The sequence below is a fragment of the Syzygium oleosum genome, unplaced genomic scaffold (genome assembly GCF_021117445.2).
Source record: "Syzygium oleosum isolate NSW1041296 unplaced genomic scaffold, Sole_v2.1 Sole_v2.11, whole genome shotgun sequence".
NCBI lineage: Eukaryota > Viridiplantae > Streptophyta > Magnoliopsida > Myrtales > Myrtaceae > Syzygium > Syzygium oleosum.
The window spans coordinates 6,061,104-6,084,950 of NW_026607495.1; the positions used below are offsets into that span (position 1 = coordinate 6,061,104).

Here is a 23,847-nt window from a genome sequence, read left to right on the forward strand (position 1 = left end):
CTTGGACCTCTTTTGTAATCATTGGAGCACATAATGTTCCGCGAAATGTGACTTCATGCATTTCCGCGAAACGTTGCGGTTTAGAGTTTTTTTTCTTCTTCTTTTTTCTTTCCATTTTCTCCGGTTTTAGCAATTCGCCCCCGTATTTTCATGAAATTGCATGTAAGTTTTAAAATATATATATATTTTTTCCGCCTTTCGCCTATTAGATAATTAAGCTATTTTCGCCTTTAACGCAAGTTTGAGGTAAATCTATTCTACCCCATCTTTTATCAATGGGGACATGCTCGGATATTTGTTTTAGAGAAACAAGTACACAATAAGTTCTAAAACTTATCGCGAAAATGCAATTGAGTCCTTAAACTTTCAAAAAGTGCAATCAAATCCTAAAACTTGTCAAATTAGTGCACTCAAGTCCTTCCATTAACTCTGTTAATTTGAATAACGGAAAATACTAACTCGATATTTTTTATTATTTCCTCTCTTTTACGTGACATTTTTTATTAATTTTTCATCAAATTTTACTTAAATTAGATTGAAAAAAAAAAAAGCTAAATTTTATTAAAAAGTAAGAGCCCGAGCTCCAAAAAAAAAAAAGGAGCAACAGGGCCGTCGCTGGTGGGCCGCCGCCGACACCTATCATCGGAAAAAAATTTGCGTTGTGATCATGTATTCCCTCCAAAAGATCCTGATCATCTTTCGACAATGCCTTCTTCCTCAACATAACGAAGGAGGACATATGCAGTCTGATGGAGAAATGAACATTTATTGTTCATTACTTTGTCAACTGAAGATGTTGTTCCTCCATGAAGTGCCACATTTCTTTCCTTCCGGATGATGAAATAAATTGCTGCACCAGCCTGTAAGGCCCAAACAAATTCAGCCTGCCTCGGCAACCTCCGCCGGCCCTCCTCGGCATTGGTGACCCACCAGTGAGGGAGTTTTTTTTTATTTAACAAAATTACCCTTCTTAATATTTTTAAAATCTAATTTAAGTAAGATTTGGGGAAGAAACTAACAAAGAACACCACGTAGGCATTTTTTGTAACAAAGTTAACAGAAGGACTTGATTACCGTAATTCAACAAGTTTTAGCACTTGATTGCACTTTTTGAAAGTGTTATAACTTAATTGCAATTTCGTGATAAGTTTTAGGACTTGTGGTGCACTTATCCTTATTTGTTATAATCTACATCGATAAGAAAAAAAATTCCACCAATCACTTCTAATCACACACATTATAAGCTCGAACTTCGACCTTGGCTTTCCGTTGTACGTGGCCAATTTTATTTATAATAATGAAAATAATAATAATAATAATGATAATTATTATTATTATTATTATAAAACAAAGAATGCGTGTGGATTTGTATAAGGTAGTGGAGTGATTAAATTAAGGATTTGTAAAACTAGGCGAGTTAGGAGGGTTATATTATGTCAACGCCAAAGGCTGCTAGGCTTTCTGTTGTTACGTGGCCAATCTTGGAGTTCAAGCTTTATCCTCTGACGCGTTCCCGTAATACGGTGACGTTTGATAGGTGACGCGAAAAATATTTCAATAAAGTCCCTAAATTTATTCAAAAATTGAAATTCTGCCCACCATCCAATAGAAGATGTGCTTACAAGGACTATCAGTAGTAATTTTGCTCGGAGGAATTCATTCTATAATCTCTCTTGGTACTCTAATATTTTATTTATTTTTTGGTCTCTTTTATTAAAAGAGAAAATTGTGAATTTTTATTTTCCGATAATATAGGCTTATTAATACACTCTCGACCCACGTAAACAAAGGCCTATTCAAAAAAAAAAAGAATCAATTTTATCTTGAGTGGCAATTCTGGCCTGAACTTTTTTTGCCTTATAAAAAATCACAAACTTTCACTTAAATCATAGATTTGGCTTAAACAATTTGAAAATTTTACATCACGGAGGCCAAATTTGAGGCTTGAGTAAAAGTTGGTACCTTTTATTGAGATTAAAAAAAGTTCGAACTAGAATTGTCACTCAACGTAAAGTTGATACCTTTTTTTTTTTTGGAATTAGCCCTGTAAACAAATAAGGGCAATTTCAAGCGGCTAACCAAGGGAGGCCATTCGAAAAAATAAAATAAAATAGGGAGGCCAAAGTTAAAGCTGGATAAAATCTAGAATTTTGGCTACTATGCATGTTATTTCTTTAATATTTTATAAATCATGTTTTTTTCTTTGGTCGACTTTTGAAGGTTCACTATTTTTGGACACCTACCGTCACACTCCAAATCCAAACCTAGAATTTAGGGAATGGCCTGCCGTTCCTTATAAAATAAATGGAACAAGCCTTCAACCAATAATAGCTCTTATACGAAAATGATCATTTAATAAAAACCTTTCACCGAATGAATATAATAACAAAGTTCAGAATGTCGTGAATGGATTAAAAACGAGAGTTTCGTGAAATCCCATTTAATAGGCCTTACTCGAGTAATCAAAATTAGAGTCCCACGCCATTCCAAATAGCTCTTTATGTGACTTGGTTAAGTTTCCTTATTCACAACCTGAAATGATATCAAAATGGATGAGCAGAACCATGACTGGACTCGAGCAGTGAATAATGTAAATTTTGTATCAATTATGCAGCGCACCACATTAGCATAAGTATCACTTTTAAATCGCATATAATGTAAGGTCACACCTTATATGTCATCGAAATATCTCAGCATACAGATACCTAACCAGTTGCTCATGTCGGAACATATGACCACACTTCATTAGGTGACGCCGCCTAGAAACTACACCCACTGTAATTAATCCCCAGAAATCATATCAGCTGTAGTTAAGGCCCAAAATAGAGCTGATCGGCAAACACATCTCATCTCTTAATACATATGTCAACTATGTGCATCAATCCAATATCGATATAGATGATATCCAACGTGCTAATAAATGATTTGAAATAATTCACCCATATGATCATTTTCGATGTATATCCAAAATAACACCAACATGAAAATCTATCAAATACCAGATCCAATATCATAACAAAATAATTTTACCTTTTAGTAACAATGCGATGCAAGTTGTAACCCTTTTTCAGAAATTGCACCCTCAGAAATAGCGGCTAAACTCTCTTGGGCCAAGAAGCCCGTTTAGTACGGAATTTACAAAAATTCCAGTCCAAGGGCCCGATAAGTACCCCCAATGGTCCAAAAATTTCTTAAAGCCTTTGAAACATCCAAAAAAAATGCTCAATTTTGCAGAAAATAAGTCCACTCTCCATAAAAACAGATAGAAATTAGATACTTTTTCAAATTTCGATCGTGCTAGTCATCAATAATCTCACCAAACCTTTCAAAGGCTACAAATCAGAATTTTATACCATGAATATTTGCACAGACCGGATCAATTAGAGAATTTTTGGATGCCCATAAAACTGTTTTTCTAATAGTCACAATTCTAGTAATTTGGAGGAAGTAACAGAAAATTTCAATATTTCCAACTAAATCTAGCCGAACGACGCTGACGATGGCCATAGAGCTCGTCGAGACCTAGATATGGAGAACTCCAAATCTCGCCTCACCCACCTCAGCCTCCAAACACTCGTCGTTTCACCTCTCCCCCCACTCTCTCCCTCTTGTCGCCCTGGCTTTCTTTCCAAAGATCAGTAGCGATTCAGCCCTCAGTCAAGGCATTACAATGTTTCACATGAAGATGGAAAGACAGCCAACTCAGAAACCTCATCAGTATTATTACATCGTCCGAGCATTCTTTTGCTCGTCCTATTAGTACTAAGTGTGTTATTTCCTTAGAGACAGGCAGGATGTTCATCCTCCTCCCTATTGATCGCGCATGTTCCTAAGTCCAATTCTAGTTTATATACTGAATGTTTGCTCATAGTTAGGAGTCTTGGTTGAAGGATTCAAGTCCCCTACAGTCTCTACACTTGACTTGATTAGGGTTGTCGGGTCGGCTTTCGACAGGAGTGCACGCGATCGCGGGGGATAGAATATGAAAGAAAAAGGAAACACTTCCGCCACTCATCACGAACAATAATAACAGCAATAATAATGATAAATGGGATCAATAAATCAAGAGGAGGTCCATCATCATGGTTCTCTCCCATTCACGAAAAACAAACAAACGGGATAAAACGGCGAAAAGGAAAGATTTTAGTTGGTAGGGTTGCCAAGGGCCTCGATATTAGTTGCTCTGGGAGCCTTGATGGAAGTTGCTCTGAGGATGTGATGGTGGTATAATGTTGCTGCTATTGCCCCCATAAATGGTCCAAACCAGAAGATACACTGCTCATGAACATCCACATTCGCAAACATCAATTAATACTAGGCTAAAATCACTATCTCTTGACGATAATATCAAATCCAAATGCGCACATAACATCTTTGGATATAAAAAGGGGTCATCGAACCGGAGGAATCCAAGTTCTCGCCGCCGTAAATGCAAACGACTCGCGCGTTTTAACTAGCTCCTAATGTGTGTTATTCATGCAGTAAAGCTTGGTTTAAGGAAGGGGAGAGAGAGAGAGAGAGAGGGAGAGGGGCTTTACTTGGTCATCCCAGACTTTGTGGTTGTTGTAGATAACGGCGGCACCAAAGCTCCTAGCCGGGTTGATGCCGGTGCCGGTGATGGGGATGGTGGCCAGGTGAAGTGAACACTGCAAAGCCAATTGTCAATGGAGCCAAAACCTGCACACCCAAAAGCTAACCCCATCTCATCAGAAAAGCTAATTCATTCATCAAAAGAACAGCTTGGAAGGAAGGGCATAGTTGTTTGTAGTAGCAGCAACTAGTAAGCAGTACGTACGGGCACATGAGAGTCGCGAGGTCTCCTCTTTGGGTCAGTGGCCGAGAACACAGTATAAACCAGCACGAAAGTGCCGATGATCTCAGCACCCAGGGCCGCACCCATGGCATAGCCCGGAGCCACCGAGTTGGCACCACCCCATGCAAGTCGTAGTAGGGCTTCATGAATGCCTTCACCAATCCTACACCACAGACCGTGCCCAAGCACTGGGCGATCATGTACGACACTGCCCTGATCAAGCTCACCTTCTTTGCCAAAAATAGCCCCAATGTCACCGCCGGGTTGATGTGCCCACCTGTGTCGAAACGAGGAGAAACATTACAGAAAACACAAACCCCTGAAGACCATAGCATGAAATAACTAGAGGGACTGAACATGCGAAAGTCGTATAACGCACCAGATATGCCAGCAGTGCAGTAAACGAGGATGAACATCATGCCGCCGAAGGCCCAGGCGATGCCTAAGATGCCGACGCCGTCGCAAGGCCCGGCCTGCTTCTTATGGCTGATAATGGTGGCGACGGTGACGTATGTCTCGCATCATTTTCCCCCCTCCCTTTTCTTGAAGTCATTATCTTCATCTGTTACCTTGCATTGGAATCGACATGTACCCCTCCCACCAAAGTCTTCTCAGTCGGTGGAGAAAGGAGATCTCATTTACATTGATAATATAATATTGAATTAAAAGGCAAAGTTTATCGCAGTCGGTGGTAGCCACACTAGTCGCCACACTTGCTGCTCTCCGCCCACTGCATCTCACCATAGTTCAGAGTCGTGTCACCTCTAACTAAGATTGGCAATTTTGTACAAGATCCGTTTACACGACACATAGGCAAGTGTGCTCGGTTAAAGCTTAATCAATTTCATGTCATGAATGGGCAACATGTGTAGGCACAAATAATAAACATGTTGATCACAAATTGAACATTGAACCTTTCAACACTTGCATCACACTTTTAGACATTTTATTAAAAAAAATTTAACATTTACCTAGGTTAACACCACATGCTTAGATACATTTACATGCGTTAATACTCCTTTGAGCACATTTTTGCACATTTATAGGACAAGTGTATCTTAATGGTTTTACACGTGTAAGTAGTGTAATCCGATAGAAAAAGGGAGGTCGTTGAGTTTAGTGTCCTCCAATGGTAACTATGAAAGAGATCTTGAGTTACCATTTGATCCTAAACACAGAAGAATTTACCGTTGTAAGCACTCGGTATTTATAATTTTATATGGACCCTCTGGGAAAGCAATTGCTTTAATGGAAGTTTCGTCGATGTAGAGCTCGTTCAAAGCTTTTAAGGAAGCCATATCTTTTGGCAACTCTAGCACGAAGTTGCAGAACTCGATATTCAAAGAAACTAAGTTCCTTAGCTTGCTAATGGATCTGCCAACACGCAGTAATGCACAACAGTAGCCCAGGTTTAGTCTTAAATTTATGGGAGCATGGGAACCGGAGATTTAGCGAGCCAACCGCACACTGGAGCTTAGATATCCATTGAAAGATCGAGAAAAAAGGAGTCCTATCTCTCCAAGAAGATTTAATTAGTGGCAACCAAAGGAGAATAGTACACTTAGATCTCCTCCTGAAGGTACCAACTTTATTGAGTACAAATTTTGAAATTTGAAGGTTCTCATTATTCTTGACAATGTCGGTGATTTTACACAAATCAATTCATCAACTAGAGATCCAAGTTGGTTAAGGAAGTAGGATCATCATGATCTCTATTGGAAATAGGATTAGTGACATTCATGATGGTGAATGTCAAGAGGAATTACTATTGCAAAGCAAATGAACGATGGCCATGCTTTTCAACTATTAGTAAGCTTGCTCTTAAAGGAAAGGGTTAATACCACAAAAAACTCCAAACTGATACACTTGTGACAATTTTATCCCGAATTTTTTTTTGATCACCAAAAGCCCCAAACTGGTATATGTGTGACAATTTTATCCTAAACTGGTACACCTGTGACAATTTTATCTCGAACTTACTACAAAAAATCCCAAACTGGTACATCTGTGATAAATTTACCCCTCATTATTTTTCTGACCACCAAAAATCCCAAACTGGTACACATGTGATAATTTTATCCTGATCTAATTTTTTTATTTTTTTTCGAATTTTTTATTAATTTTTTTTATTTTTTCTTTTCTTTTCTTTTTCTACATCTTCAACTCTGGCCGATCACCGAACCGGCGACCGGCCAAAGGCGGAAGCCGGCGAGGCGAGGTCGGCCCCACCGGCAACGGGCGAGGGCTGGCCTCGCCCGACTCAAGTGAGGGTTGCCCTTGCTAGATATGGCGAGGGCGACCCTCGCCCGACACCAGCGAGGGCCGCCCTCGCCAGATCCAGCGACCGGCCAGAGTTGAAGATGAAGAAAAAGAAAAGAAAAGAAAAAATAAAAAATTAATAAAATAATTCGAAAAAATAAAAAATAATATTAAAAAATTATTAATTCGGGTTAAAATTATCACAGGTGTACTAGTTTGGGATTTTTTGTGGTCAAAAAAATAGTAAGGGGGTAAATTTATCACAGATGTACCAGTTTTGGGTTTTTTTTGGTAAATTCAGGGTAAAATTATCATAAAAGTACCAATTTGGGGTAAAATTGTCATAGGTGTACCAGTTTGGGGTTTTTCGTGGTAAAAAAAAAATTTAGGTGTAAAATTGTCACAAATGTACCGGTTTGGGGTTTTTGGTGGTAAAAAAAAAAGTTTGAGGTAAAATTGTTACAAGTATACCAGGTTGGGATTTTTGATGGCATTAACCCTAAAGGAAAACCTCTTCAAGAGGAATTCACCTCTTTGGCAATAGACATTAGTTTCGCCATCGGAAGAATTCCTTTGCGGCACAAGTAAGAAGGTATTTTCTCGTGCTTTCCCATACAAACAGAAATGCAACATCAAGATAAATCTTTTTGGCATTGTCCTTTGAATGTTCATATCTTCTCTTCAGAGTTCCGAACCTCTTTGGTCTTTCCATGTTAAAATGAACTAACGACACAAAAGGAATTCCTTTGGCAGCCAAACTAATGTCCACACCAAAGAGGAGAATTCCTCTTGAAGAGGTTTTTTATTTAAGAGCGTGCTTACAGAATAATTGAAAAGCATCCGTATTTTTCAATGAAGATGTCATCATGAAACAGTGAGGCTTTCGTAGAGAAAATAAATGAAATTCCTTCCTAGAAAGCCTTCGTTGTGGTTAACATTGCATAGAGACCAGGTCTTTAATATCACATGACTTTTAATAAATTAAAAAACGTTCTGTGAAGATCCAGCAAAACCTAACTAAGCTAACAGAAAGACTATTGGTAACACAATTTGTTTTGGTTTTCCAAAAGTCAAACCAAATCGAACCCTGAAATAGGGGAAAAGAATCCGCTTGAACCAAACTAAACCACAAAAAAGGTTAAGTTAAAATACGAATTTATTTTTCGACCAAAAAAGAAAAACGAATTTATCTTCTTTTGGGCAGTAAAGAAGTACTTCCAGTATGTCTTTGACCAAACCACCCATTCATATGTTGATAATTTAAAACACTAATATTAAACACTTCCCATAAGAGGTTCATATATACAACTAAAGTAAAACTTGAAACAGGTGCAAATTAGATACATGTGAAAAACCTAATATTGTCGTACTGCATGTAACATTACTGTCCAAAGAGAGTGAATATAAATAAGCAGCGTGGTGCTCAGGGCAACATACCCTTGCCATGAGATCAAAAAGAAACCCAGATATTCATATGCTTTTATGAGGACACCTATTCGAAAGGATAATTGAAGATAACTTCAGCATTTTTTGAAGCTCTTCGATAGCTTAGCACAGTTCGGCTCACACCAAGTAGTTCCGGATGAACGGCAGTACGTCGTGTGCGCAATTCAGCCTTGTTAATCATCTTCTCCAGCGCCAATGTATCACCAAAAAAGCAACTTAATCAGGGCGAGCAGATGTTTCAACCCATATCTATCAGTTTCGAAGCTGGTGATCTCAACTCTCTTGAGATGTTTCGCCAAACACCGAAAGTTCCCCTTTTGTGAACACAAAAGATCTTCTTCATCAAAGTTAATGCGTTCTTTAAATTCTTTGTCAATCCCTAACTGCACATAGATACCCCATTGAAGAAACTTACTTCACATAAGATGCACATTAGATGCCGATCCACAGAAACAAAAAATAAATAAAAAGAAATTCCTGGCCTCACTAAAATTTCAAATAAACAACTTTCATTTGTCCACCTTAGATTTCAGTTTTACTTTATATCGAGTCTTCATCAATTTGAACTCTTAAACTAGTCCACACAATAAAAAATCTTCTCTTTCTAGGTGCTCATCTCTAACCTATTAGTTCAAGATCCTAACCTTACATGGCAGCAAAAGAATCTCCAGTACAACACTGCAGTCACTTTAGGACAAGAACTAAAACAGCTTAAGATGGCCCTGCATAAATGTCGAGTAGACTGACAGAGTCATGGGCAAATCTCGATTGCTGGAACAAATAAGAGTTTGAGATTTATCATCTTTATGTGCTTCTAAAGTCTTAATTCATTTTAACATTCATGCAAAGAGGAAGCCAGCACAGGAAGCAAACTGAAATTAATATAGCAAAGGAACAAACCACCGATAGGGGGAAGTCAGTCAGGCTTATGACACTTTTCCAGGCACTGTGAACTTTGTAGCATGTATGCTATCCCGGGAAGGTCCCCTGGACTAACTGGTGCATGTAGTATCAGATTCTGACATTTTGACGATGGAGATGGCACTCCTTCCATCTCCAAAAGGGACAGAATCTAAACACATTGAGAAAACAACAAAGAAAATTTAATTAATGTTAGATTTCCTGTTTAACACGAATAAAGAATAACAAAATTACAGTCCCTCCAACTACGATGTCCTTCGACCCTATCTCCCAGCCGGTAAAAGACCGATAAGGATACTACAAATAGAATGAACAAGTGAATCCCTTTAAGAATTTACATATGCTTCTCATGTAAAACTTGTGATACTTTTTAAGGATCTGAAAATTCTTGTGGTTGGTTACATAAGACAGCAAACCTCGCTGTTGACAGAAGTTTCCAAGTAAATCCATCCGTTGTCATTATAGAATATTGTGAGAATACTTTGTTAGATGATTATGGAACAACAGCCTAATATGACAAGAGAGCATGGTCCGGTTTTGTCAACCTAAGATGACTAGGTCCACTACTCTTCATCATATTTCAAGATAATTATATTTTATCTACAAACTGAAAGAATGAATGGAAAATGTAACCTTTTCAAATATTCTCTTCATGCATTTTTCTCGTCAAAATCAAGCATCTAAGAATGCTGTGTTTGAGTACCATCCATTATAATTAGCAATATCTAGTGGCATCCATTGTCCCTAATTGAGTGATCCCAGATCCATTTATTTAAAATTAAACAGAGGGAAGAAGCTCCAAGGTTCACTATAAGTTATTACGTAGTAACTGCGAACACAAAGTTATGAATCATCCTATCTGCTAACAATTAATTACACATGAATGCACAATGGTTCCCCTTGACGAAAGACTAGAATGCCACGGCACTAAACAGTGCTAATCACAGCACCATTCAACACAAGTAAGTCTTATAAATGATGAAAATATCGAGCTCATACCTGCAAACACCAACCGCCAATGGTGATTGTAGGAACTCCGCACAGCTTCTCAAGAACTTCCTTCAACAAGTCACAGCAAACCCTCTCGTCACCAGACAAATCAGTCGTAATGTTGAAATCTAACTCGGCTTTCACCAAAGAAGATATATTGTCAAGTCTGAAGACAGCACGATGACACCAGCCCCTTGACACCTGCAACGACAGCAAATTCGGGGCCCAAATTTTGGTCGTGCAATATGAACTGAGGCCGGCGAGTACGAACTCTTTCACACTCGTTGAATCTATCATAATGTTATTCACGCCACAGCACTCGCGCAACTGAACAGACTCTAGAACAGGACTATTCCTGAAAATTCCCTCAAGGATATCATCCCTCAAATCTGAAAATTCGATCAACAGGACCTTAAGGCAAGGCCAGCTACTAGTCCTACCCAACGAGAAACTGCAGCAGCTGACTTCCGGGCATACCAACCAACTTGAGCAATACAAGAACCGCGGCAGTATATGGAAGGTCGGCGGCAGGAAATTCAACCTCAGGCGGAGATCCTCCACGCGGCGACGCTCCGCAAAGCGGAGCCAGAGGTCGACTGTGCAGCGGTGGGGCTTCTCATACTTGAAACTGGTGACGTGGAACCTCTTCACCGTGGGGGAGGTGCACTGGCTCAAGACGCTCTTGACGAGGGACAAGAAGCCCAAGGTACCGCGAAGCCGGTCTTCAATCCCTCCGCCATCGAAGACGAGGTGGGCAATGGTGGTTCAAGTGAACCGCCAGCGCTTGGAGAGGACGCTGGTCTTGACGACATCCCGGAGGGGCAAAAACGAGAAGACGTGGTGGATCACGGCGTCCGGCGAGGTGCTGATGAGATCCCTAGGGCTTCTGCTTCGTTTTGGATGAGGAGGAGGTCGGTTTCATTCAGTGCAACTCGGCCGGTCGCCGGAGAATTTGCGGTGGATGGCGCCATGCATAGAGGTATCCACCATGGATTCGAAGTTTTCTAAGGATTTTCACTTTCTGTGTCGACGGCGACTGAAACTGAAGTCAATGTCGCCCTTTTAACTGATATTGTTTTACCTGATGCAGCCTGAAAGCCTGAAATCCACTGCCCAGTTTGGAGATCATATATATGAACCAGACCATCCTGAAGACAGATACTGTTAGAAAGAGTAGATGATTGACAAAAAAGGTCAATGTAAATGTAAAACCAACATGATACCTGACCGCCTGTGCCAAGATGTCGACCTAGAGGTTCAACAGCAAAGTATATCCGCGGATCGAGGGACAAAAGAAGTCACTCCAATGATTCGAAAAACAATAAGGATAGCGACAGTGAATACTTGAGAGAAAAAACTTTTCCTTAGGAAAGGTATATTTAGCAGGAAATATTCCACTTCCTCATCTAATGACCCAACATTTCAGTAAAAATATGTTATTCAGTTGGATAGATATAGGAGCTTTGCTATCACAAGAAAACAATACTCACTTGTAAACAACATCAACAGCCTTCCAAACATCCCAGCACATGATAAAAGGGTCCTACATAGAAATTTAAAAAGAGACATTGTCAGAGATAGACACGCCCAAAGTAAATAATGCATAAATAATGTTTACCCACAATTCCTGGATGTTAAGTTCATCCCCAAGCACTACAGTTATTTTCATACCTTCATGATAACTTAGACTGTGTTTGATCACAGGATTGATACGAAAATTATTTGTGCATTCTATCTGGAGAGTGACTAGATAGAGGATTAGAGATGTTCTCCTATCTTATCCTGCTTCACCGGTTAACACACATCCGATACGTCAAAACTCAAACACAAGAGGACAAGAAGGTACGATCAGAATGTAAAGAAATATCTTAGGTCCTTTACTCGTGTCAGAAATCATCACTAATTAGCAACGAGTACCTTTGTAAAGAGGGAGAGAGTGTGTGGATGGGTCTAGGGGGTGGGTTGGACATGGGTTCCAAACTTAACCCATTTATATCCATTTATCTTTAAGCTTTAAAATTTAAAACCCATTTAAGGTTAACTCTTTAAAATTAAAGTGACCCATTTATTTTTAAATTGGTCATATATGGGTTTAAGACCCATTTTGACACCTCTAATACTTAGGTGTATTTTGAGTGGTAAGTAAAACCTATCTAACATTTTTATTAACATAGCTACCCCTCCTTATTTAAGAGGAACCGCATGCATTTATGTTTAAGTATTATATAAAGTTATATTTAATCCAAATGAACTAAAACTGCACCTATCAGCTCCATTCGATGATATAAATATTTGAATTAACACGCATTACAAATTATAGGTGTTTAAGGAAAATTGCAATCGCTAAACTAAACTAAGCAGAAATATTGGTTGGAAAAATTTGAAAAATTTGATTTATTAATTTGGTTTGGGTTGATTAAGAAATTGTGAAATCAATAAATTTGAATAAATGATTAAATGGTAACTTGACAATTAAGTAGAGAGAAGAGTGATGGGCCCAGTCACTTATTCAAAATAAGAAACGAATAAAAACTTGGTAGAGAAGAGCGGTGGCCTCAAGTTGAGCAAGGACCGGTGGGACCCGGCCATCGAGAGGGGGCAGAAAGAAAATTATATGCTATCTAATTACAAATTTGCCCCTAGATGATTAAAACGGGTGACGCTCCTCTACTTTTTCTCTTCCCTCTTTTGATACTGTCCCAATTTGCTAAAAATCCTCAAGTCTTAATTTTATTCTGAACTTATTTTTTATCTCAAAAAACCCTCACTTTAAGTCTTAGACCCAATGCTAAATCTATCCCCAATTTTTATGTCTAAAAAACATTTTCAAGTTTTATGTTCAGTTCCAAATGAGTTTCCAATAACAACAAGAACTTTGAGAATGAGGTCAAGAAAGAGCAGTTTCCATCTTGACAAAGGGGCACTCTCGGCATTGAGAGACCGGAATTCACGGACAAAGAAGACAAGAAAATCTGGGCAAAGGAAAAAGCAGGGGATTCTCGGCCAAGTGGGGTGGGGATTTTTCAGCATCCAATCATTGCCAAAGAGAGCTCGAAAAAAGAAAACGATGAAGCTTTTCTTCACGGCTAAGAAAGAGAAACACAGGGAGAGGGTCATGGTCGGCAAAAGAGAGAAAACTTTAATATAAAAAAAAAACTGACAAGTGGTCCCGCAAAAGAAAAGAAAGAAAAAGAAGAAGGGAAAATTCCAATTAAGGACCCCAAGTGGGGCCTTTTGTTTAAAAGAGGACCCCAAGTGGATTTAGTGTCAAATAAGGACCCGAAGTGTCCAAAAAGTCTCAAATAAGGGCCTGGGTCGCGCGGCCGGCCAAAATGCCTCCCGGCCGGCGAGAATGTTACTATTCCGGCATCGGAACAGTACTTTTTAATTTTTTTTTCCTTTGCTGTTTTTTTTTTCTTCTCTTCCTCCGCCGGCCATAGCCAGGGCCGGCGGAGGTCGTCGGCCTCAGGCGAGGCCGCCCTCGCCGGCGTCGGGCGAGGGCCGCCCTCGCCGTTGCGGCGAGGTCGAGCCTCGCCCGTCGGCGAGGGCTCGGCCCCCGCCGGCCGGGCGAGGCTCAACCTCGCTCGCCTCGCCCGGCAGGCGAGGCTCGACCTCGCCAAGAACGGCGAGGTCGAGCTTGGCCGGCCCGCGAGGGCTCGACCTCGCCGGCCGGCGGCGAGGCTCGACCTCGCGGCCGGGCGAGGTCGAGCCTCGCCGCTGCCGGTGAGGTCGAGCCTCGCCCAGATCGGCGAGGCTCGGCCCTCCGGCTCGCTAGCAGCCCGGCGAGGTCGAGCCTCGCCGCCGGCCGGCGGGGACCGAGCCCTCGCCCGGATCGGCGAGGCTCGATCTCGCCGGCCGTGGCGAGGCTCGACCTCGCCGGCGTTAGGCGAGGCCGGTCTCGCCTTGCGAGGCAGGCCGAGCCTCGCCCGGCCGGCGAGGTCGAGCCCTCGCCCGAGCGGCCGGCTCGACCTCGCCGTTCTTCGGGCGAGGTCGAGCCTCGCCCGGGCGAGCCCTCGCCAAGAAGCGGGCGAGGCCGACCTCGCCCAGCCCAGGCGAGGGTGGCCTCGCCTGAGGCCGGCGACCTCCACCGGCCCCGGCTATGGCCGGCGGAGGAAGAGAAGAAAAAAAAAAAGAAAAGGAAAAGAAAAAGAAAAAAAACAGAAAAGGAAAAAATAATAATAAAATTACAAATTTACTGTTCCGGTGCCGGAATAGTAACATTCTTGCCGGCCGGCAGGCATTTTGGCCGCCCGGCGACCCAGGCCCTTATTTGAGATTTTTTTGGCACTTCGGGTCCTTATTTGAGACTGATTGGGCACTTCAGGCCCTTCTTTGACACTAAATTCACTTGGGGTCCTCTTTCAAGAAAAATGCTCCACTTGATGTCCTTAATTGGGATTTTCCCAAAGAAGAATAGAGGAGGCAGACTCTCGGGGAGAAGGTGAAAAGAAAAAAATGAAGAGAGAGAGAGTCTTCCAAGTTCCCCTTTCCTTTGCACTTTAATTTCCAAGAATTTTTCGACCAAAAAAAATTTCCAAAAATTTTACTGCTCACAGTTAAATTTCTCCATCGTTTCATTTCAAAGCCAAAACCGAAATCAAGTTCACCATTGTTTTGAAGTTGAACAACTTTTGTTCGAGTTAGAACCAAAGCGTCAAAAAACCATTGTATCTTTAAAGTGTAAACGTGATCAACGTTGGAGACTTTGCAAAAGTCACGATTGATAATGACGGAGGATTCTCACTGGCCACCCTCTTCGGAGGAAACTCACTTTCCAACAAAATGACTCTCACATGTTAACAAATTGCTGACCAAAGAAGATTTAGATCCAGTCCTAAATATGTCTCGAACATTTTTTTATCTAAACAAATCACTAACCAATCTCAAATCTGCCTCCATTAATTCAATGTTAAAAAACATTGTTAGTTGAATGACGTAACAATTCTATGTCAGTAAAAAAATTTATTTCAGCAAAGTGATGTGGAAAATTATATCCAAAACAAAATCGTGTTTGTTTAGAAAATTAGGAATCGATCCACCTAGATTAGTTCGCTTATTCAATTCACTAGAAAAAAATGGCACACAAATATGTGCTTGATTTGGATTATCTAAGGAAATGAATTTAATCAATCTAACAAATATGCTTTTGACCGGTTTTGTCACTAAAATAATTTATAAGGATTAAAATCGAACATTCACAAGAATATGATGATCAAAGGCTTACTTTCTTATCTTATAAGGTTTCTGCATGTAGGCACCACATAAGCCTGTACACGGGAGCTTGTACTCTTCCAGATTATAATTTTGTCCAAACACAGTAACAAATTTATCTTAAAACATGCTTGGGCATGATCATTTCATAATATTAAAAAAAAGTAAACTCAAAATTATTGATTTCAAAAAATATATAGAAACTCAACATATTTGAAATTAAGTATTTTATTTTTTAAAGGGTTAATACCACAAAAAACTCTAAACTGGTACGCATGTGATAATTTTACCCTGCTTTGAAAAAGTGACCACAAAAAACCCCAAATTTGTACACATGTAACAATTTTACCCCACCGGCCACTATTGGTCGGCCGGCAATGATGTGGACGCCAACCCGCTAACGTGGTAATATTTTAAAATTTTATAATTATCTTCAATTTTTTTCGATTTTTTTTTAATTTTTTGGACTTTTTTTTCTCTCTTTCTTTTTTTTTCCTATCTTCTTCGCGAACGACCAGAGCAGCGGCCTCGCCGGCCATGGCGAGGGCGAGCCTCGCCGTCACCGACGCGGGCGAGGTCGGCCGAGCAGCGGCCTCGCCATGGCCGCCGCTCGCCTCGCCGTCGCACAGATATAGGCGAGTTCCAGTTGCCCCTCGTCGATGCGGTCGTTGCCAAGCCACTCCGTGATGGACCCGTCTTCATGAAAACGATGAAGCAGCAACGCCCACCGGAGCGGCTTCGTGATGGAACCGTCTTCTTCGTCTTTGAGGTTCTTGGGGGGTGTTCAGATTTCGTTGCTGATAATGACCTTGTAGTTGTTCTGCAGCATGGAGTTCTTGCAGTGAGCGATCGCGCCCTGGATCGCTCTCTGCAGCTCCTCCATTGAGGAGGCCTCCAAGCTGCTACCGCCGCCGCCTCTTCCTCCTGTTGTCCGGACTCCTCCGACGCCGCCGAACCCGCTCCGACAGAGCATGCCAGAGTGGCTTGGCGACGACCGCATCGACGAGGGGCAGCTGGACCTCGCACAGATCTGTGCGACGGCGAGGTCGAGCGGCGGCCATGGCCGCTCAACCTTGCCCAGATCTGGGGGAGGCCGAGCGGCCTCACCATGACTGCTCGGCCGCTCGACCTCGCCGTCGCGGGCGAGGTCAGCAATGGTGAGGCCGCTGTTCAGCCGATCTCGCCGTCACCATGGCCGGTGAGTACGCTGCTCTGGTTGGTTGTTAGGTCGCCGGTAAGATAGGAAAAAAAAAGAAAGAGAGAAAAAAAAAGTCAAAAAAATTAAAAAAAATCGAAAATAATTAAAAAAATTAAAATATTACCACGTCAGCCGGCCGGTGTCCACGTCATTGCCGGCCGGCCAAAAGTGGCCGGTGGGATAAAAATATCATAGGTGTACCAGTTTGAAGTTTTTTATAGTCACTTTTTCAAAACAGGGTAAAATTGTCATACACATGCCAGTTTGAGGTTTTTGGTTATATTAACTCTTTTTTAAATTATAGTAATCCGAAATATGAGGTGATTATTGATACTATGTAGGTAAGGAAATAGCTTGTTGAACTTTGTGGAATTAGAATTCTTAAGTTTCTATGGTTGAAAAAGCTTTATTTAAGTTCTAAACATTATCAATTTATACAAATATAAAACCGAAAACTTGAGGATTTCTTGTGTTCTTTGGAAATATTCACTATACCATTACCTAATGTTATGATCTTAATGAGTGAAATGAGATAAAACTATTATCCAATGCGATAAAGATATCTATGCGCGTCTTTTCTAGTTTCTTAATTTTCTAGGACGAAAGGAAAAAGGTTATGGTGGGCCTGCATTCGTGCCAAAAGTATTATTTTTCACTGAAAAAATAAGATTTAAGTGGTGGGCCCCCATCTATTTTCTCTTCTTACGAGAGCTTTCTTTTGGGCTGATGAAGGAAGCTCAATATCAATTAAAATGGAAGAATACTTCAAAAATAGGCCGAATACCCAAAAAAAACCCCGAACTTTACACTTTGTCCCAATTATATCCTGAACTTTTTTTTGTCTCAAGAAAAACCTCAAACTTTTATCCGAGTCCCAAATCTTCCCTCTTATTATAAATCCGTCCAATTAACGTCAGAAAAAAAAAAAAAAGAATCGGCAGCTGCGGCGGTGGCCAAGCCTTCACCAGTGGCCGCCGCCATAGCCGCTAGGAAGGAGCGGCGACCCTCACTTGGGCGACCCTCGTCGGCCATAGCCGCTAGGAAGGAGCGGCGGCCCTCACTTGGGCGACCCTCGTCGGCCGGGCCGACGAGGGCCGCCGCTCCTTCTCGGCGGGCTGTGGCGGCGCCACCGCCCTCCCCAGATCGGGGCCGCACGCCCTCGCGGCGACTCGCCGGGCCGGCGAGGGCCGCCGCTCCTTCTCGGCGGGCTGTGGCGGCGGCCACCGCCCCCCCAGATCGGGGCCGCACGCCTCGCCGGCGACTCGCCCGGGCGGCGAGGGCCGCGCGCTCCTTCTCGGCGGGCGTGGCGGCGGCCACCGGCCCTCCCGGATCGGGGTCGCACGCCCTCGCCGGCGACTCGCCGGGCCGGCGAGGGCCGCCGCTCCTTCTCGGCGGGCGTGGCGGCGGCCACCGGCCCTCCCGAGATCGGGGGCTGCACGCCCTCGCCGGCGACTCACCCGGGCCGGCGAGGGCCGCCACTCCTTCCCAGCGGCTATGGCGGCGGCCACCGGCGAAGGCTTGGCCACGGCCGCAGCTACCGGTTCTTTTTTTTTCTGACGTTAATTGGACAGATTTATAACGGAATGACAGATTTGAGACTCGGATAAAAGTTTGAGGTTTTTCTTGAGACAAAAAAAAGTTCAGGATATAATTGGGACAAAATGTAAAGTTGAGGGTTTTTTTTGGAATTAGGCCTTCAAAAATATGCAGCGGGGCTTTTGGACTTTGAATTAGTAAACAAAAGCCTTATTGAAAATAATTGAAGCGAAAACAATAGGAAAACAAATTTCATCTTTCATTGATCTCCATTCAAGATATTTGATAATTTCACAAGAGACTTCGGTATGATTTCATAAATATGTTCAACAAATTAATTTAGAGCTTTTGTCCAAAGACTTTAGGATAATCGATCATTGATAATACAATAATTTGATAGCGAAATGAAATTTATCGGTTTGATACGACAATACAAATCAAGATATTGCCATGACCACTTGTCTACGATACCATAACTGCAATTGTCTTTTATTTTTGGTTTTATTTTTTTCATTGCTTTGCATCGAAACTTGCTCACATTTTTTCTTCTTCCTGGGTAGGATCGCCTTGCATTCTCCTGTGCGTTGAAACTTCCACCACATGAAGGCAACGGCTGTAAATGCATGGTCAGTGGTCCTGGTCAAAGAATTATTAATTTATATCAAGCTTGACATGTTTGAATTATTGGTACATTCTTACTGGTTGGATCAGATACATCAAATAAATATATAATAAAGCAAAAGTAAAAGCAAAAGCAAAAAGGCATTTTGATTTTTTTATAATATTTAAAGGATAAATTAAGGCAGAATCAGAGCTGAAAAGAAATCTTCTCACTGTGCTCGGGTACAAAATAAATAAATAAATATATATAGCATGTTGAAATTTTTTTATGATTCTCGACACGCGTAAAAACATAATTTTTTAGAATAAGTAATTATTAATAGTACAACATTTTAATATAAAGATGAAGTTTCTTGGTTGCACAGTATAATATTTAAAAGGCTCAAAGAGAGAATGTTAAATTTCTAAGTGGGATTTAGAGTTTAAATATATTCAACAAAAACAAACTCGAAAAGGACAGTTCCATGGTGCAATCAGTGGACCAAGCGTGCCCTCTTTCCTGTCGTGACGCTTTGATGTTTTTATCTGTTCCGAGCACCTGTCTGGAAAATATGTGACCCGACGAATCTCCCCCTCTCTCTCTCTTTCTCTCTCTCCCCACCTTTCATCTTCTCCCGCAAATCCATGTCACAGTCTCGTCCCAAGTCGTTCTCCCTCTCCACTTTTCATCTTCCCCCAACAAATCCATCGCTTTATGTGTACTGAAATTTTAACAGACCCCAATAGGATGGGCAATGAGAAGGCATTTCCCGTTTCCTGAGAGGCAGGCATTCTGGATTTTTCTCCGTCAGATTTGAGAGCGAAAATCAAGGGCAGAGTCGGAGCAAAGACGAAATGCATCTTCTCATTTTTGGGCATTCTTTCGCCGAGCTCGTGGCACTGATCCTTCTCCCCGGGCTTGCGTTCTATTTTCTCAATAAGAAGAAAGCTAGTGCGCGTGGAAATGCGCGAGATGCTGATGCTGGCGCATCTGATTCGTTGATTGCGCTGACGGAAACTAATTCCGGTGGATCTAGTTCATCTCCGACAGAAACGAATAACAGTGTATCTAGTTCGTCTCCGACAGAAACTAGCAACGGTACATCTAGTTCGTTGACTGCGTCAACTGGGAATTGCTATGAGGTGTTTTTGAGTTTCAGAGGTCCAGATACTCGAAAAGGCTTCACCGATCACCTCTATATTGGGCTCGTTGATGCTGGAATTTGTACTTTTAGAGACGATAACGAGCTCCGCCAAGGCGAGGAGATCGGCCCAGATCTTTTGGCTGCCATCAAGAACAGTAAGATCCTGATCCCCATTCTCTCGGTGAATTATGGATCGAGCAAATGGTGCCTAGATGAACTGGTTCAAATAATGGAGTGCAAGAATAATAATAGGCAGATAGTGTTGCCTATATTCTACAAAGTGAAACCAGCAGATGTGGGACATCAAATCGGGAGTTTCGGAGATGCATTTCATGAGCGTGAAAAGCGTTCGCTTGAGAGGAGTTTCGACCCAACAATTTTGGAGAAATGGAAGAAAGCACTCCTTGCGGTCAGCACCTTGAAAGGATACGAAGCCGATGGGTAAAAGTTTTCATCAAATCATTCTCTACTTTCTTATAATATGTATGGGTGTTTACTGGTTGTTCTGATTCTCACCTGCTTCATTTTCATTCTTTTATATATATTAAAAAACAGTAAGATCCTGTCACGCATGAGTTCTATAGGTTATTCTTTTTTGTTTTTGTTTTTTGCTTTAATGATATGACCAATCTATTTATAGATTTTATTGTTATGATCTCATTCGCTTGAATAATAAAATTTTTTTAATGAATTTTTACTCTTATATCCAAAGATTTGAAACATTGTGCCATTTTTTTTTTCATGTTTATAGTGTACGTCACATTATGTAGAATTGCACAAATAAGGACAAATTCCCTCAATTGTATTAAGGTAGTTCACTATATAGCACTTCAAACAACTTTCCAGATTGATATTACAGGACACGAATTTCTCTTGCATCAGAAGTTATGTCATATTTATTGAGAGATCGTTGGACTATCTTACAGGGCTGGCTTATTGGACTTCTTATTCAAAAACTCTAGAAAGTTTTTAAAGTTACATCCTGTCATCCACGTCATCCTTGATAGCTTTAACAAACAACAAGTTTAAATTTTGATTCAAATTTATAACATATTCAATTCAAAATTCATTTGTGATTTCCTCAAGTTTCTTCCAGCTCAATAAATTATGTCAAAGTAAAAATGGATTAGGGCATGCCATGCGAAGCAACCCCCAACATTTCCTACTTTGGTCTTCGCATGGAGGTGTGACCAAAGCAATTTTTTAAGTTTTTCAATTTATCCCATATTTGTTTATTATTGTGTTCTCATTAGATAAATAACATAAAATGACTGTTGCCACATGTTTGAACTCGTAACTTTTGATAGGTATGAAGGAGAATTGGTGAAATGGATCGTCCAAAAAGTGTTGAGGGAGCTGAAGAAAGAGTTTGCATTGGTTATTCCTGAAAATTTGGTCGGAATTGATGGTCATGTGGAGGAGGTTATGAAATTTGTAGATAATAATTCTAGTGCTACCCTATTTATCGGAATCCATGGAATGGGAGGCATTGGTAAGACGACTCTTGCTAAAACCATCCTCAACAAGCTCTCCGATCAGTTTAAGTATCGTAGCTTCATTGCAGATATTAGGGAATCATGTCAACGTAATGGACTTGAGTACTTGCAGAATCAACTAATCTCTGATATATTGAATCAAAAGAATCAAATTTCTAATAAGGATGACGGGATTAAGTTCATCTCATCCAAGTTCAAAGATAAGACAGTCCTTATTCTTCTTGATGATGTGGATGATGTTGATCAATTGAAGGCTTTGGTTGGAAACCATAATTGGTTTTCTTCTGAAAGTAGGATCCTTATAACCACTAGAAAAGTTAGCGTTCTTGACAATGAAGGGGTGGACTTCAAATATGAACATGAGGTAATGGATGAGAATCATTCTATGGTTCTGTTTAGTAGACATGCATTTCGAAGTAATTCTCCTCCAAGTGAATTTGAGGACCTTGCTCATGATGTTATAACTACCACTGGAGGGCTTCCCTTATCTCTTGAGGTTTTAGGTTCATCTTTGTGCGGAAAAAAGCCAGCATTCTGGAGAGGTACAATAGACAAGTTAAAAAAAGTCCCTCATAAGAAAGTGCGAGAAAAGTTAAGGATAAGTTATGAAGAATTAGATTATGGACAAAAACAAATATTTTTGGATATTGCTTGTTTTTTCATTGGCACCGACAGAATAATCACATCCTATATGTGGGACGCTTGTGGCTTTTTTCCAGAAGAGGGAATTGAAGAATTGAGATTCATGTCATTAATAAAAATTGGAGATCATCACGAGTTCATAATGCATGACCAACTGAGAGATCTTGGAAGGGAAATAGTTCGCGAGGAAAACCAACAAGAGCCTCAGTACCGTAGCAGGTTGTGGGACTCCAAGGAAGTCCAGAAAGTGCTAAAGGAAAATAAGGTAACCATTTCGTTCCTTTTGCTCGCTTAGTCCATGTTCTACTGTTAGAGTAATGATGGTCCTCTACTTGCTGCTTGCTCTAGTGAACAGAGAACTTATACTATAATTGCCCTTGAATGTTTCATTGACTTGATTAGAAAGTAGGGAAGTTGCTCTCTCTTAAGAAGTATTGTTGTGTTACCTGAGATTTTTCTTAAAGTGCATATTATGAAAAGATCTTGAACTTTTATGATTGCTTCATTTACATCTTCGACACACGCATTAAATAACTTGACTATGCTACTATAAATCATAAGTACTCAGGATATATAAATCATAGAATTATAATCTCTAGATTGTAAAATTAATATAATAGGACTAACAATGCCCGCATTTCTCATGAAATTTTAGTCATTATTCCATAATGGAGAATGGAAGGGATACTTATTTTATGTTATATTATGTTGGGAATTCCATTTACCAATATTAATAGGACAACTGATTTAAAACTTACCGAATAAGATAGGAACAGAAATTCCGATACATAATGTATATATATAGTGTGTGTGTGTGTGTGCGTGTGTGGGTATATGTATGTATATATATAACATCAAGCGTATTTTATGCAACAATCATTAAAAAGAGAAATGTTTTAATTTTTCTTCATTAAAAGTCCAAGAGATAAATACTCAAATTCTATTTTGTATAATTAAGTATGTGATTGTATTTGCATTTGTCAAATTAATCATAATTTTGACTCTACTACTTTTAATCCATCATTTGGGTTGACTCAAGTTGTTGCTCAAAAGACTAGCACTTATTTGCGATCTCAACGGGCGACCCATGTATAATCTCATGAGCCAATTCATATATTAACAAATTCAAAGTCAATGTCTATTTATTACGTCTTTTCATACTACATGATTAAATAAACTAAACTAACCAAAAGAAAAACGAATATGGTGTACATTTTATATACAAGTAAAATGGTATAGCTAAATTTTACAACTAAAAAGGTACATTTTTATATAATTATTTCAGTATTTTTGCATGACTCCATTTCACTCTTCATCCATGGCACTATCTTAAAAAGAAGCCCTGCCTTTTGTATATGGACGAAAATAACATTACCTTTCAAACTCATCTTGTTACTCATGGGACAAAAATGACACCTGCCACAATTCTTCCTACTCACTTTGAATTGCCCCGCGTCATCCTACATAGCTCATTGTGTGAACATGCACAATGAACCACGTTAATCATGACCACAAATGACTTCTTCTTTTATTACAAAAATCCGGAAATTTTGTAAGAAAGATCATAAACAAAGTTTGTTAACAAGATTA

General features: G+C 40.5%; 1 protein-coding gene and 2 pseudogenes across 1 annotated transcript in view; 1 reads left to right on the plus strand and 2 right to left on the minus strand.

Moving 5' to 3' along the window:
• Positions 1-4,143: 4,143 nt before the first annotated feature.
• On the minus strand, positions 4,144-7,632 carry LOC115693285 (aquaporin PIP2-7-like; annotated as a pseudogene).
• Positions 7,633-8,413: 781 nt separating this feature from the next.
• On the minus strand, positions 8,414-11,772 carry LOC115693287 (putative F-box/LRR-repeat protein At3g18150; annotated as a pseudogene).
• Positions 11,773-19,567: 7,795 nt separating this feature from the next.
• LOC115693288 (disease resistance protein RPV1-like) overlaps positions 19,568-23,847 on the plus strand; it is a 55,148-nt gene continuing 50,868 nt past the window's right edge. The window contains exons 1-2 of the mRNA XM_056315745.1: positions 19,568-20,560; positions 21,427-22,522. Coding sequence (XP_056171720.1) covers positions 19,830-20,560; positions 21,427-22,522 — 1,827 coding nt within the window. The 5' untranslated portion in view covers positions 19,568-19,829. The remainder of the gene's footprint in view (positions 20,561-21,426; positions 22,523-23,847) is intronic.